At 44.3% G+C, this 13959-nt stretch overlaps 1 protein-coding gene across 1 annotated transcript in view; it reads left to right on the forward strand.

Annotated features, from left to right (window-relative positions):
* Positions 1–11020: 11020 nt before the first annotated feature.
* Positions 11021–13959, forward strand: part of LOC121537546 (bone morphogenetic protein 7-like) — a 59025-nt gene continuing 56086 nt past the window's right edge. Inside the window, exon 1 of the mRNA XM_041845154.2 lies at positions 11021–11764. Within this exon, the coding sequence (XP_041701088.1) occupies positions 11365–11764 (400 nt within the window). The 5' untranslated portion in view covers positions 11021–11364. The remainder of the gene's footprint in view (positions 11765–13959) is intronic.

The raw sequence follows: 13959 nt of genomic DNA on the forward strand, positions 1-13959 counted from the left end.
GTTTAGCATGTTTTAGGGGTATGATCTTTGACCCTCTAACTTTCACACATCATTAATCATGATTCATTCAGGATTAGGCTATCCTGAATGAATCCATATTAATGTAGAAGTGTTTAGAAACATATTGTATTCTTATTTACAGTAAAAGTGACTCCAAAATGACACAATACATTATTTTCCATTCATTTCTGTTGGGCACAAAATAATCTAAAACACAACCAAAACTAACTGCAAATGCATCCAACAAGTTTGTAGGCTAGAGTCACAAGCTTGATGTAGTCATTGCGTGCTAGTAATATGGGACACATACTACACTTTTGACTACTTTATTTATAAGAATCTTTAGGGGTGTCAATAATTTTGACTCCTACCTTTCTGAGAAAAGAAATATTACTTGATAAACAAATCTCTTTCTCTGAGCACTTGTATTAGTATAAAATAAATAATATATATAATTTCCCATTTTTTTTGGCATACAATATAGCTCATTATTTGAATAATTTATTTTATACAGTCATTATTTCGGATCTTTATGAAGGGTGTCAATAATTTCAGACCCCTCTGTAGGCCTCACTGTCAGAGAAAGAATTAGCACTGCTAGGTTTTGCACAGTAAAATGTGACAGTAAATTATTCATTTGTGACATCATTTTTTAAATTATTACTAAATAAAAAACAAATCGGTACAGCAATATGAAATCTGTATGTAAAATATTTACTTTTGACATTTTAATCATTTAGCAGACGCTCTTATCCAGTTAGTGCATTTGTCTTAAGATAGCTAGGTGAGACAACCATGTATCACAGTCAAATATACAGGATCAAAACATTCCATTCCAGCTAAACAATGGATATAGCGTTTTGCAACAAAGGCCATATTAATACACATTAACATTTTTCAAATAAAAACCTGAGAACAGTCATATTTTACACAAACATTAAGGTACCCATAAACAATAATTTCTATAGAAAAAAACACAAATGTGAAAAGTGTGTGGATATAGCGTTTTGGAACTAAACTCTTAATTTGTTTACACGTTTCCTTTACTCGCATCCACTCCTCGATTAGCTTTTACCTTTTCAAAATCAGGCGAGGAGAGGACACGAAGAGTCGAGAAAAAACGATTGAGATTCTCCCAGTATTACCCTTGGAGTGTGTAAATGCACCATTTACGGTTCGCTGATGTTTTTATGGTAAGTCAAAATGAATGTTGAGCTGAACTGTTATCATAGATGTTTTTTTTTACATCAAGTTTTTATTATTTCAATTAATGGGATTCATACAATACATCATATACAGTGAGGGAAAAAAAGTATTTGATCCCCTGCTGATTTTGTACGTTTGCCCACTGACAAAGAAATGATCAGTCTATAATTTTAATGGTAGGTTTTTTTGAACAGTGAGAGACAGAATGACAACAAAATAATCCAGAAAAACGCATGTCAAAAATGTTATAAATTGATTTGCATTTTAATGAGGGAAATAAGTATTTGACCCCCTCTCAATCAGAAAGATTTCTAGCTCCCAGGTGTCTTTTATACAGTTAACGAACTGAGATTAGGAGCACACTCTTAAAGGGAGTGCTCCTAATCTCAGCTTGTTACCTGTATAAAAGACAGCTGTCCACAGAAACAATCAATCAATCAGATTCCAAACTCTCCACCATGGCCAAGACCAAAGAGCTCTCCAAGGATGTCAGGGACAAGACTGTAGACCTACACAAGGCTGGAATGGGCTACAAGACCATCGCCAAGCAGCTTGGTGAGAAGGTGACAACAGTTGATGCGATTATTCTCAAATGGAAGAAACACAAAAGAACTGTCAATCTCCCTCGGCCTGGGGCTCCATGCAAGATCTCACCTCGTGGAGTTGCAATGATCATGAGAACGGTGAGGAATCAGCCCAGAACTACACGGGAGGATCTTGTCAATGATCTCAAGGCAGCTGGGACCATAGTCACCAAGAAAACAATTGGTAACACACTACGCCACGAAGGACTGAAATCCTGCAGCGCCCGCAAGGTCCCCCTGCTCAAGAATGCACATATATAGGGCCGTCTGAAGTTTGCCAATGAACATCTGAATGATTCAGAGGAGAACTGGGTGAAAGTGTTTTGGTCAGATGAGACCAAAATGGATCTCTTTGGCATCAACTCAACTCGCCGTGTTTGGAGGAGGAGGAATGCTGCCTATGACCCCAAGAACACCATCCCCACCGTCAAACATGGAGGTGGAAACATTATACTTTGGGGGTGTTTTTCTGCTAAGGGGACAGGACAACTTCACTGCATTAAATGGACGATGGACGGGGCCATGTACCGTCAAATCTTGGGTGAGAACCTCCTTCCCTCAGCCAGGGCATTGAAAATGGGTTGTGGATGGGTATTCCAGCATGACAATGACCCAAAACACACGGCCAAGGCAACAAAGGAGTGGCTCAAGAAGATGCACATTAAGGTCCTGGAGTGGCCTAGCCAGTCTCCAGACCTTAATCCCATAGAAAATCTGTGGAGGGAGCTGAAGGTTCGAGTTGCCAAACGTCAGCCTCGAAACCTTAATGACTTGGAGAAGATCTGCAAAGAGGAGTGGGACAAAATCCCTCCTGAGATGTGTGCAAACCTGGTGGCAAACTACAAGAAACGTCTGACCTCTGTGATTGCCAACAAGGGTTTTGCCACCAAGTACTAAGTCATGTTTTGCAGAGGGGTCAAATACTTATTTCCCTCATTAAAATGCAAATCAATTCATAACATTTTTGACATGCGTTTTTCTGGATTTTTCTGTTGTTATTCTGTCTCTCACTGTTCAAATAAACCTACCATAAAAATTATAGACTGATAATTTCTTTGTCAGTGGGCAAACGTACAAAATCAGCAGGGGATCAAATACTTTTTTCCCCTCACTTTATATGCTGTATGTATATTTAAAAAACATAGTACATGTACTGAACAATATATCACAAAACATACAGAAATAGTTACAAATTATAGAGATGTTGCTTTGTGATTACTCTGAATTGCACTTGTCACAGCTGCTAAGAAAATGATTATACGAAGGTGGATTCCACCTCATCAGTTACCATTGCAGAAATAGGCTGCTTAAGGAAATTGTCCTTATGGAACTGCCCAAGGCCAGGATTCATAAGGCCAGGGTGTCCACTCTGGACACCTGGAAAAAAGCAACAGCAGATATTTCTGAACTTTTATCCAACAGACCTGTACATCCATGAATGGATCTCTATAATTTGTAACTATTTCTGATCATATTTAGTTGAACAACCCCTGCAGTAGTAGACTGGTGATATGATCATTTATAATTTGCCCAGGGCCAGTGTGTGTGGGTCAGTTAGCACCTCATAGCACCCTTCTAAACCTTATTAGCACCTCCAGTCGCATTCTGCTGATAACTGGGAGTTTAATGAGGGCCTGACACTGGCCTGCTGCAACTTGTCCAATAATCCTTCCTGTGTGTGTGTGTGTGTTCTTACAGAGTGTGGACAGATAAAAATCATAGGCTAATCTAGTCTGACTGAAATTGAGAAATTGAAGACTTTGATTTTGGCATATGCTTATTGAAAATTGTGCACGTGTTGTCTGTAATTTGTTTATGCGTGCATTATTTGTCTTAAGGCTGTGGACATAATTATCTTTAGCAGACACCCACACACTCTAAACAGCTGTTTTTGTGTCTGTGAACATGTGTTGTCAGTGAAACACGACAAGTCCGACACATCAGGAAATGGCTGTAATTTTCTGTGAGATGCCATAACTGCTTCTCATTAGGAGTGTGTTACCAGGAATGTGTGTGTGTGAACGTGTGTGTGTCGCTCCATACTGTGCCATCGCTCCACCAGCTGCAGACTGCATGCGCTCCACCCCAAGACCCTCCAAACATTTGTCGGTTCCTCTGTGACCCCTACAGTGAAACCACCTCTGAGTCTCAAATTCCTGCCTACCTCACAACACCACAGGCCTGAGTGGGGGAAGCTTTCATTTCTCGCTAAAAAGAGAGCCCCACACCCCTCACTCTCTCTCTCTTTCTCTCGCTCTCTCTCTCTGTAGCCTGCCGTGAAATAAAAAATCTGCAGCTAAAATGAGTTAATATTTACCTGGGGCCATTCTTTTCATCTGGCAATTAGAGGCATGAAATCCATGTAATTGTATTGTTATAAAAGAGAATCTCTTCTGAATTCTGAAAACATTAGGTCATTTTGGAGTCTCGTCCTTAACAAATGACTTGCAGGCATGCTGTGTGTGTTTTTAGAGGCACTGTGGTCTCGCAGTATGCTCAGGGCTTGTTTGGGAGTGTGTGGGAGCCAGGACTTGGAAGGGAAAAGGTCTCTGCCCCTGACCCTGAATATCTCCTAACGTGCTGATTTAGCAGAGGTCTCCCTCTCGCTCCTGAGTGGCTGTGACAAGCTGCTTCCTCAGTAATGGCTCTTAATCACTAAGTAATTGCTATCTCTGGGTGACGAGCAACAACTCCTCACCCGTCCGCCATGAAAATAACTCATAATCTGTGAAAGAAAGCCCACAAGACGTGGGGGTCCTCTTTCTTCCCCCTGGTCCAGAGAGGCAGGACCCCCGCCGGTTCCTTTGGCCTGCGAGAGATTTGTGTCGAGTGTGAGGCCCTAACCTGAGGAGACAGAGTGCAGCATCTCGGGATGAGTGTTTGTACTGGGCGAAGGGGGAAGGTATGAGGGGGTGTAAGGGGGGTAGAGAGGGGGGTTGCAGGGTCAGAGGAAAGGGAGAGGAGGGAGGGAGGAGGCTGCACCCACTGCAGGTGAGGGGGATTAGCTGAAGCTAGAGGTCCAAACAAACCAAATACAGATCTGTCAGCCTAATCCTCACAAATAGAAAACAGAGCTGCCTCAACGGACCCAACCACAACCCAACATCCGCACCCAAACTCCTCGTCCACCTCCCTCTCTAACCCTCCTCCCCTGGCCCTCCAACCCTGTTTCTCATCAGCTTTTTGCCCGTGCCAGTGAGGCCGGTCTGGCTGTGTTTCTGCTCCAGTAAAGAGGAGGTGACTGATCGCTGATCACCCAGGGCTTTGATTGATAGCCCAGCACATGCTTACAGAATGATTAGAACTAGGGCCCACTCACCATTGAGACAAGGATCTAAATGGGGGACTCTGTTGAGCCGGAGGGGCCATTATTAACCCCTCGCATCCCGATATGGACACACTGATGAGTGTGAGGTAAAGTGGGGAGAGAACAGTGTATCGCCAAGCCTATTCTCTGCACTAATGACACAGAGTGACAGAGTAAGTGGACGTCTGGGTGATAATATCCTGTTTTGGATAAGCAATAACTCTGTGTGGTGGGTGCATTAGGGGCAAGGCTTAAATATATGATATCTGTGCCTGTCAACAGCAGAAAACATAACTGATTAGGGTGTGCAGAGCTGCTGAGTGCAATGAATCAGAGCCAGACTGCTGTGGTGTTCCTGCGTGGCCTATATCCGTCTGCAGACTGACACATAGACAGGGTGAGAAGAGACACAGGATACAGGGGAAAGTACTATAGGTACTGAATGACAGTAGGAGAACTAAAGGTGCAGGATTTCTAATGAGCTGATCATCATCATCACCAGGAAATGAGCATGTCATTGGGAAACCTGTCCGTTTGTCTTAAGTCTCTCTTTTGTTACGGTAACGCTGAGCATAGTTTTGGAAAGATCTACCTCGGGAATGGAGGCTGTTTCACAGCTGTGTCTCATATGTTGACGAGGCCCCTGGAAGTGTCTGACACCAGAAGGGGAACATTTGCATTCTCTCAGCCCCACCTGGTTGCTCTGTTTTAATAGGCCGGTGCACTGTGCAGCGCACACAGTGGAGCTGTGCTGAGAACGTAGACAGGGGCGGACGGGCTGGGCCAAAACGGGGGGAGAAAAATGCACTCACCCCTCCCTCCCCCCGACTCCACACTGCTTCATTTGAGGGTCAGTTTACCCCAAAAACAGGTTTTACTGTACCCTCTACAGGGCTGCTTGTTTGGACCCCACCTCCATGCTACCTCATCCCCATATTGTTATTTACATTGTTATTTATTTTGCTCATTTGCACCCTAGTATCTCTATTTGCACATAGTCTTCTGCACATCTATCACTCCAGTGTTAATACTAAACTATAATTGTAATTATTCTGCACTATGGCCTATTTATTGCCTTACCTCCATAACTTACTACATTTGCACACACTGTAAATAGATGTTCTATTGTGTTATTGACTGTACGTTTTGTTTATTCCATATGTAACTCTGTGTTGTTGTTGTTTTTTCCGCACTGCTTTGCTTTATCTTGGCCAGGTCGCAGTTGTAAATGAGAACTTGTTCTCAACTGGCTTACCTGGTTAAATAAAATTGAAATAAAAATAAAATAAAAAAAGAGAGAAAGAGAGAGGTGGGGTGCGCAGACTCATCGCGGAACAAGAAAAGAGAGGAAAAAGAGAGATCAGATGAGGGGAGCGACGGTGTGAGATTGTGTGTATGTGTGCAAAACAGTGTTTGTGTGTGCGAGAAAGAGTGTGCGTGTGCGACAAAGTGTGTGTGTGTGTGAGTGTTCCAGCAATGTTTCACAGAGCTGCTGTGTGGCCTGTCTCTCAGAAGCTGCTGTCGTGCTCCAACCTGCAGGAGACAGGAGGTGTGTGTGTGTGCAGGCAGGCAGGAATAGATCAGAGTAAGAGATGTTTTTTTCAATGTGTGGATGTGTGTGTGAGTCTGTGTGTGTGTGTTTGGTAAATTATCTGTCCTTGAGTGCAAGGTCTTGAGTGCAAGGTCTTGAGTGAGAGATATCTTATCCTAATATGGATTAATACTAGTCTGCTAAAACAAAGATAGTTTAGACAAAATCACTATAAACACTTTGAAAGTCAGACTTCCTCACTGTAATTGCATCAGAGCATATACAGCGCATTCGTAAAGTATTCAGACCCCTTGACTTTTTCCACATTTTGTTATGTTACAGCCTTATTCTAAAATGGATTAAATGGTTTTTCCCCTCATCAATCTACACACAATACCCCATAATGACAAAGCAAGTTTTTAGAAATGTATGCAAAAAAATTAAAATATAAATAAAATATCACATTTACGTAAATATTCAGACCATTGACTCAGTACTTTGTTGAAGCACCTTTGGCAGCAATTACAGCCTTGAGTCTTCTTGGGTATGACGCTAGAAGCTTGGCACACCTGTATTTGGTGTGTTTCTTCCATTCTTCTCTGCAGATCCTCTCAAGCTCTGTCAGGTTGGATGGGGAGCGTCGCTGCACGGCTATTTTCAGGTCACTACAGAGATGTTAGATCAGGGTTCAAGTCCGGGCTCTGGCTGGGCCACTCAAGGACATTCAGAGACTTGTCCCGAAGCCACTCCTGCGTTGTCTTGGCTGTGTGCTTAGGGTCGTTGTCCTGTTGGAAGGTGAACCTTCGCCCCAGTCTGAGGTCCTGAGCACTCTGAGGCAGGTTTTCATCAAGAATCTCTCTGTACTTTGCTCTGTTCATCTTTCCCTCGATCCTCACTAGTCTACCAGTCCCTGCCGCTGAAAAACATCCCCACAGCATGATGTTGCACCATCATGCTTCACCGTAAGGATGGTGTCAGGTTTCCTCAAGACGTGACACTTGGCATTCAGGCCAAAGAGTTCAATCTTGGTTTCATCAGACCAGATAATCTTGTTTCTCATGGTCTGAGAGTAATTTAGGTGCCTTTTAGCAAACTCCAAGCAGGCTGTCATGTGCTTGTTATTGAGGAGTGGCTTCCGTCTGGTCACTCTACCATAAAGGCCTGATTGGTGGAGTGTTGCAGAGATGGATGTCCTTCTGAAAGGTTCTCCCATCTCCACAGAGGAACTCTGGAGCTCTCTCAGAGTGACCATTGGGTTCTTGGTCACCTCCCTGACCAAGGCCCTTCTCCACCGATTGCTCAGTTTGGCTGGGTGGCCAGCTCTAGGAAGAGTCTTGGTGGTTCCAAACTTCTTCTATTTAAGAATGATGGAGGCCACTGTGTTCTTGGGGACCTTCAATGCTGCAGACATTTTTTGGTACCCTTCCCCAGATCTGTGCCTCGACACAATCCTGTCTCGGAGCTCTACGGACAATTCCTTCGACCTTATGGCTTGGTTTTTGCTCCGACATGCACTGTCAACTGTCGGACCTTATATAGATAGGTGTGTGCCTTTCCAAATCATGTCCAATCAATTGAATTTACCACAGTTGGACTCCAATCAAGTTGTAGAAACATCTCAAGGATGATCAATGGAAACAGGATGCACCTGAGCTCAATTTCGAGGCTCATAGCAAAGGGTCTGAATACTTACGTAAATAAGGTATTTCTGTTTTTCTAAACATTTCTAAAAACATGTTTCTGCTTTGTCATTATGGGGTATTGTGTGTAGATTGATGAGGAAAAACTTTCATTTAATCCGTTTTAGAATTAGGCTGTAACGTAACAAAATGTGGAAAAAGGGCTTGGAGTTACAGTACATTAAAAACATCCGTTTTTCTCTTTCATGAGTACAGCTCAGTTGTTCAGAATGCTAATGATAATAGGCCGGCACGTCACTCTCCATTTCCGCCACTGATTGGTCTACTAGACCAGGGCCCCCTGCGTGTGTGTCTGCTCTCAATAATGGCCTTCACACAGCTACACTGACTGACTGCATGCTATGATAGAGGGAGGATGATGACTATGAGGCTATCATGTTTTCATATTGACTAGAGCATTGTGTAAGATTGCAGGTGTTGCCCTGAAGGATAGGAGTAGTTTTCTATCATGATTTGTGTGTGTGTGTCTGTGAACACATTGTGTGTGTACATGTGTGTGACAAGTTATGGTTTAGTGTGTGTATTACTTATACATAATGTGTGTGTATGTGACAGTGAAGGGGCGGAGAGCTCAAACCCTTTTTGTTCTGCTTTAGTTCCTCTGGTCAAAGGCCCCTCAGTGCAGCTCACCCAGCCTGGCCTCAGTCTGTGCCCCCTGTTTACTGTGACTGTCACCAGAGCTATGGAGGCCCAAACAAAGGGGGGTCTGTTCCTATTATCCTGCCCCAGAGTGGCAGCCCCTCTCTGGGCACTGACTGAGGCCAGGGCTCGGGGGCTGAGGGGCTACGGACCGAGGGGACCCCAGCTTGCAGTATAAAGCGAGAGATTATGGTTCTAACTGAAACCAAGTCCCTTTCATGTCCTCTGTCGGAAACCGCCGTAATATAAACACCTGCGGCCATTAGCTGATTCTATCTGAGGGACCGGATAGCAGTGTTTATATGTTACAGGCTACCGCTGAAAGACCATTTAATAGTAATAGAGTGACTTGCGGATACACACAGGGAATGAGTGCTGGCAGGCATGGAACGAGTGCAGGGCAGGTTCTCAGACAAACCACATTGCATTGTCATTGGAAAAAGGGGAGTGGGGCTGTAATGAAATGGAGAACAAGCACATTTAATGGGCAGGGATGTGGGCTCGGCCTGTAACTACCTCTAGCCATGCTCTCTCTCTCCTGTCCTTCTCTTTCCTACCGGCAATTACAGCGTTGATCGGGGACTGTCGGTCCCATTCTACCTCACTGTGCCATTGAAGTCTAATTTGACTGTCATAAAATTACCTGGCAAGCTGTGGCCCTAAAACATCTCAACCTTTACAAAGCCATTAAAATGAGTCTCTCTGTGAAGCTAAAAGTTTACCGTTCCACTCCGAGGAGGAACCCTTTCAACATGAAGTGGTCATTAATGGTGGAAGGGCCATCCAAAAGCCCCTGTCCCAGCCAAGGCATGAGCGGAGCGCACGAGAGGGTCAGGAACGTTCCATTAAAGTGTGGTGTTTAAGAGGTGCTGGGGCCAGGGGGGCACATGGAAGGGATGAAACAGCTGCCAAACATCTGCACCCTGTCCCCTCCAACCCTGTGTCTGAGCACCGCTCAGCGCTGTCTGTCGTTACCTACTTCCTGCCTGCCTCTACACTGGCTAGGGCGACAGGGAGTAGGGGGCACTCATAACTCAACACTCACTCAGAGGGCATGGGCGTGTGTGTGACTGGGCAGGCAGATTGTAGGATATTCATTTATTTCCTCTGCACCACTTGTCTCATCCTACCTCACATAGCTTGTCTGACTGAATGTTTTGATAGTAAAGTTGTAATAATCCAGTCATTGGTGTTCTGGTCCTGGTAGAGTGCACCTAAAATATGAACACATTGTATGGCATGTTATGATCTCTCTCACAGTATTAGGCAACACAGAACACCTTTGCCAACATCACCCAGACAGTTTCCCTAGGAGCAAATAATTACTCCTCCATAAAACAGAGACAATAGTATCAGGTGCCTGTCATAGGTAATTGGTGGTATTAAAAAGATACCTCAGGATTTTGGCAATGAAACCATTTATCTACTTCCCCAGAGTCAGATGAACTTGTGGATAACATTTGTATGTCTCTGCATCCAGTATGAAGGAAGTTAGAGGTAGTTTTGTGAGCCAATGCTAACTAGTTACCATCCTAACATGCTAGCAGTTACCAAAGACTTCCAGTCATTGCGCTAACGCTAGTTAGCAATTGTGCTAACGCTAGTTATCAACTTCCTTCAAACTGCACGCAGAGACATAATAATGGTATCGACTAGTTAATCTGACTGGGAAATAGATAAAGGGTTTCATTGTCAAAATCCTGAAGTATTCGTTAAACCCTTTCAAGGGAACAAAAGAGAGCATGACACTGATGAAAGGTCTTTTTCAAAGCCATATAGATATGGTTCTGGTCTTTTGTCACACTGTGCTTCTGTTGTGAGGGTAAGCATGTCCCCACCCATTTATTTCACAAAATACAAACACCTTGAGATATCCCTTGTACCTTCATCCACCCCTTGGCAACCTGCAAGCCAAGGACCCCCCCCTCTCTCTCTCTCACGTGCACACACACACAGAGGGAGATGGAGATGGAGAGAGAGAGAAAGAACATTGTCTGGGCTAAAGCAATTAAAGCGCTCCCTCTCACTGCTCCTCCCAGCGTATAAACCACCTCCTCAAAGTTTGCTCGCTGAGCTCGGCTCATCGCACTTGCTGCAACACGTCTTGTCAACCTCGCAGTTTACGCGTGAACCAGGGAGACGGTGATAGTGAAAGGGGTGGGCGTTGCTGGTTGTAAAGGGGACAGGATCGAAATTGAGAATTGTGCAGATCCGTGGATTTAAGCAAATCCAATAAAAGTGGACGTTGAAGTTAAATTGATGTTGCAATCGTGAACTCTTCCCTCAACATGAGGGGCCGTCAATGATTCGGGTATTGAACGAACCTGTTGCGAAATTCAATGTCCTTGTTCTAAGTCTTGGGTGAGAGCAATCAGCGCAATTACGCACGGCATCATTATGGTTTTATTTTTGGATAGACGTGTCCCTGCTTTGTTCCTAGTATGGGGCTACTGCGTTTTCGCGGACACGGTCTTTTCGAACTTTACCCTGGACAACGAGGTCCACTCGAGTTTCATCCACCGGCGGCTGAAGAGCCAGGAGCGCCGGGAGATGCAGCGGGAAATCCTCTCGATCCTCGGGCTGCCGCATCGGCCACGGCCGCATCTCCACGGGAAGCACAACGCGGCACCGATGTTCATGCTGGACCTGTACAATGCCATGTCCACGGAGGGGAAAGAGGACGGGTACTCCTACCCATACAAACCCATCTTCACCACCCAGGGGCCGCCTATAGCCACTCTTCAGGACAACAACTTCCTAAACGACGCAGACATGGTTATGAGCTTTGTCAATTTAGGTATGTCACCCCTTGCCTGTGCGTATTATGTTGTTCCCTGCAGTATCAGATTTTCAGTCTTAATTTTAACCATCTGCAGTTTTGCACTTATTGGTGGATATCTCATTTCAAGATATCTTGGAAACAGATAGCGCATGCCTTAAAAATTATAAGTAACAAGTTGCTCATATCTTATTACACATTCAACAATATGTAATAACATGAGTGAAACTTGAGACACACTACATGATGAAAAGTATGTGGACACCTGCTCATGGAAGATCTCATTCCAAAATCATGGGCATTAATATGGAGTTGGTCCCCCCTTTGCTGCTATAACAGCCTCCACTCTTCTGGGAAGGCTTTCCACTAAATGTTGGAACTTTGCTGCGGGGACTTGCTTCCATTCAGCCACAAGAGCATTCGTGAGGTCGGGCACTGATGATGGGCGATTAGGCCTGGCTCGCAGTCGACTTTCCAATTCATCCCAAATGTGTTTGATGGGGTAGAGGTCAGGGCTCTGTGCAGGCCAGTCAAGTTCTTCCACACCGATATCGACAAACCATTTCCGTATGGACCTCACTTTGTGCATGGGGGCATTGTCATGCTGAAACAGGAAAGGGCGTTCCCCAAACTGTTGCCACAAAGTTGGAAGCACAGAATCGTCTAGAATGTCATTGTATGCTGTAGCGTTAAGATTTCCCTTCACTGGAACTAAGGGGCTTAGCCCGAACCATGAAAAACAGACCCAGAACATTATTCATCCTACACTAAACTTTACAGTTGGCACTATGCATTGGGGCAGGTAGCGTTCTCCTGACATTCGCCAAACCCAGATATGTCCGTCGGACTGCCAGATGGTGAAGCGTGATTAATTACTACAGAGAACGCATTTCCACTGCTCCAGAGTTGAATGGCGGCGAGGTTTACATCACTCCAGCTGACGCTTGGCTTGCGCATGGTGATCTTAGGCTTGTGTGCGGCTGCATGGCCATGGAAACCCATTTCATAAAAATCCAGACAAACAGTTCTTGTGCTGACATTGCTTCCAGAGGCAGTTTGGAACTCGGTAGTGAGTGTTGAAACCGAGGACAGATGATTTTTACATGCTACGCGCTTCAGCACTCGGCAGTCCCGTTTTATGAGCTTGTTTGGCCTACCACTTCGCGGCTGAGCCGTTGTTGCTCCTAGATGTTTCCACTTCACAATAATAGCACTTACAGTTGACTGGGGCAGCTCTAGCAGGGCAGAAATTTGACGAACTGACTTGTTGGAAAGGTGGCATCCTATGACGGTGCCACGTTGAAAGTCACTGAGCTCTTCAGTAAGGCCATTCAAATGAAATCAAATCAAATCAAATCAAATTTTATTGGTCACATGCGCCGAATACAACAGGTGCAGACATTACAGTGAAATTCTTACTTACAGCCCTTAACCAACAGTGCATTTATTTTTAACAAAAAAAGTAAAAATAAAACAACAACAAAAAAAGTGTTGAGAAAAAAAGAGCAGAAGTAAAATAAAATAACAGTAGGGAGGCTATATATACAGGGGGGTACCGGTGCAGAGTCAATGTGCGGGGGCACCGGCTAGTTGAGATAGTTGAAGTAATATGTACATGTGGGTAGAGTTAAAGTGACTATGCATAAATAATTAACAGAGTAGCAGCAGCGTAAAAAGGATGGGGTGGGGGGGCAGTGCAAATAGTCCGGGTAGCCATGATTAGCTGTTCAGGAGTCTTATGGCTTGGGGGTAGAAGCTGTTGAGAAGTCTTTTGGACCTAAACTTGGCACTCTGGTACCGCTTGCCGTGCGGTAGCAGGGAGAACAGTCTATGACTAGGGTGGCTGGAGTCTTTGACAATTTTGACATTCTACTGCCAATGTTGTCCATTGGAGATTGCATGGCTTTGTGCTTGATTTTATACACCTGTCAGCAACGGGTGTGGCTGAAATAGCCAAATGCACTAACTTTTGTATATATAGTGTATGTGCAAATTAATCAGCTGTTGGTAATATTGATTTACAGACCAAGTGACATTGTTTATGTTCCCTGGTCCATGTTTAGGTTATGTCTAATTACTTTACACTGGGTCTTAAGACGTATTGCACTACAGATTCTTGGTCTAAAAATGACAACTGGGATTTCTCACGTCTCTGGAGTGAAAAAGCTTGATGTATTTTCTATAATTTTTATTGAACCAATCATGCTGTTTCA

This window comes from Coregonus clupeaformis, chromosome 24 (genome assembly GCF_020615455.1).
Source record: "Coregonus clupeaformis isolate EN_2021a chromosome 24, ASM2061545v1, whole genome shotgun sequence".
NCBI lineage: Eukaryota > Metazoa > Chordata > Actinopteri > Salmoniformes > Salmonidae > Coregonus > Coregonus clupeaformis.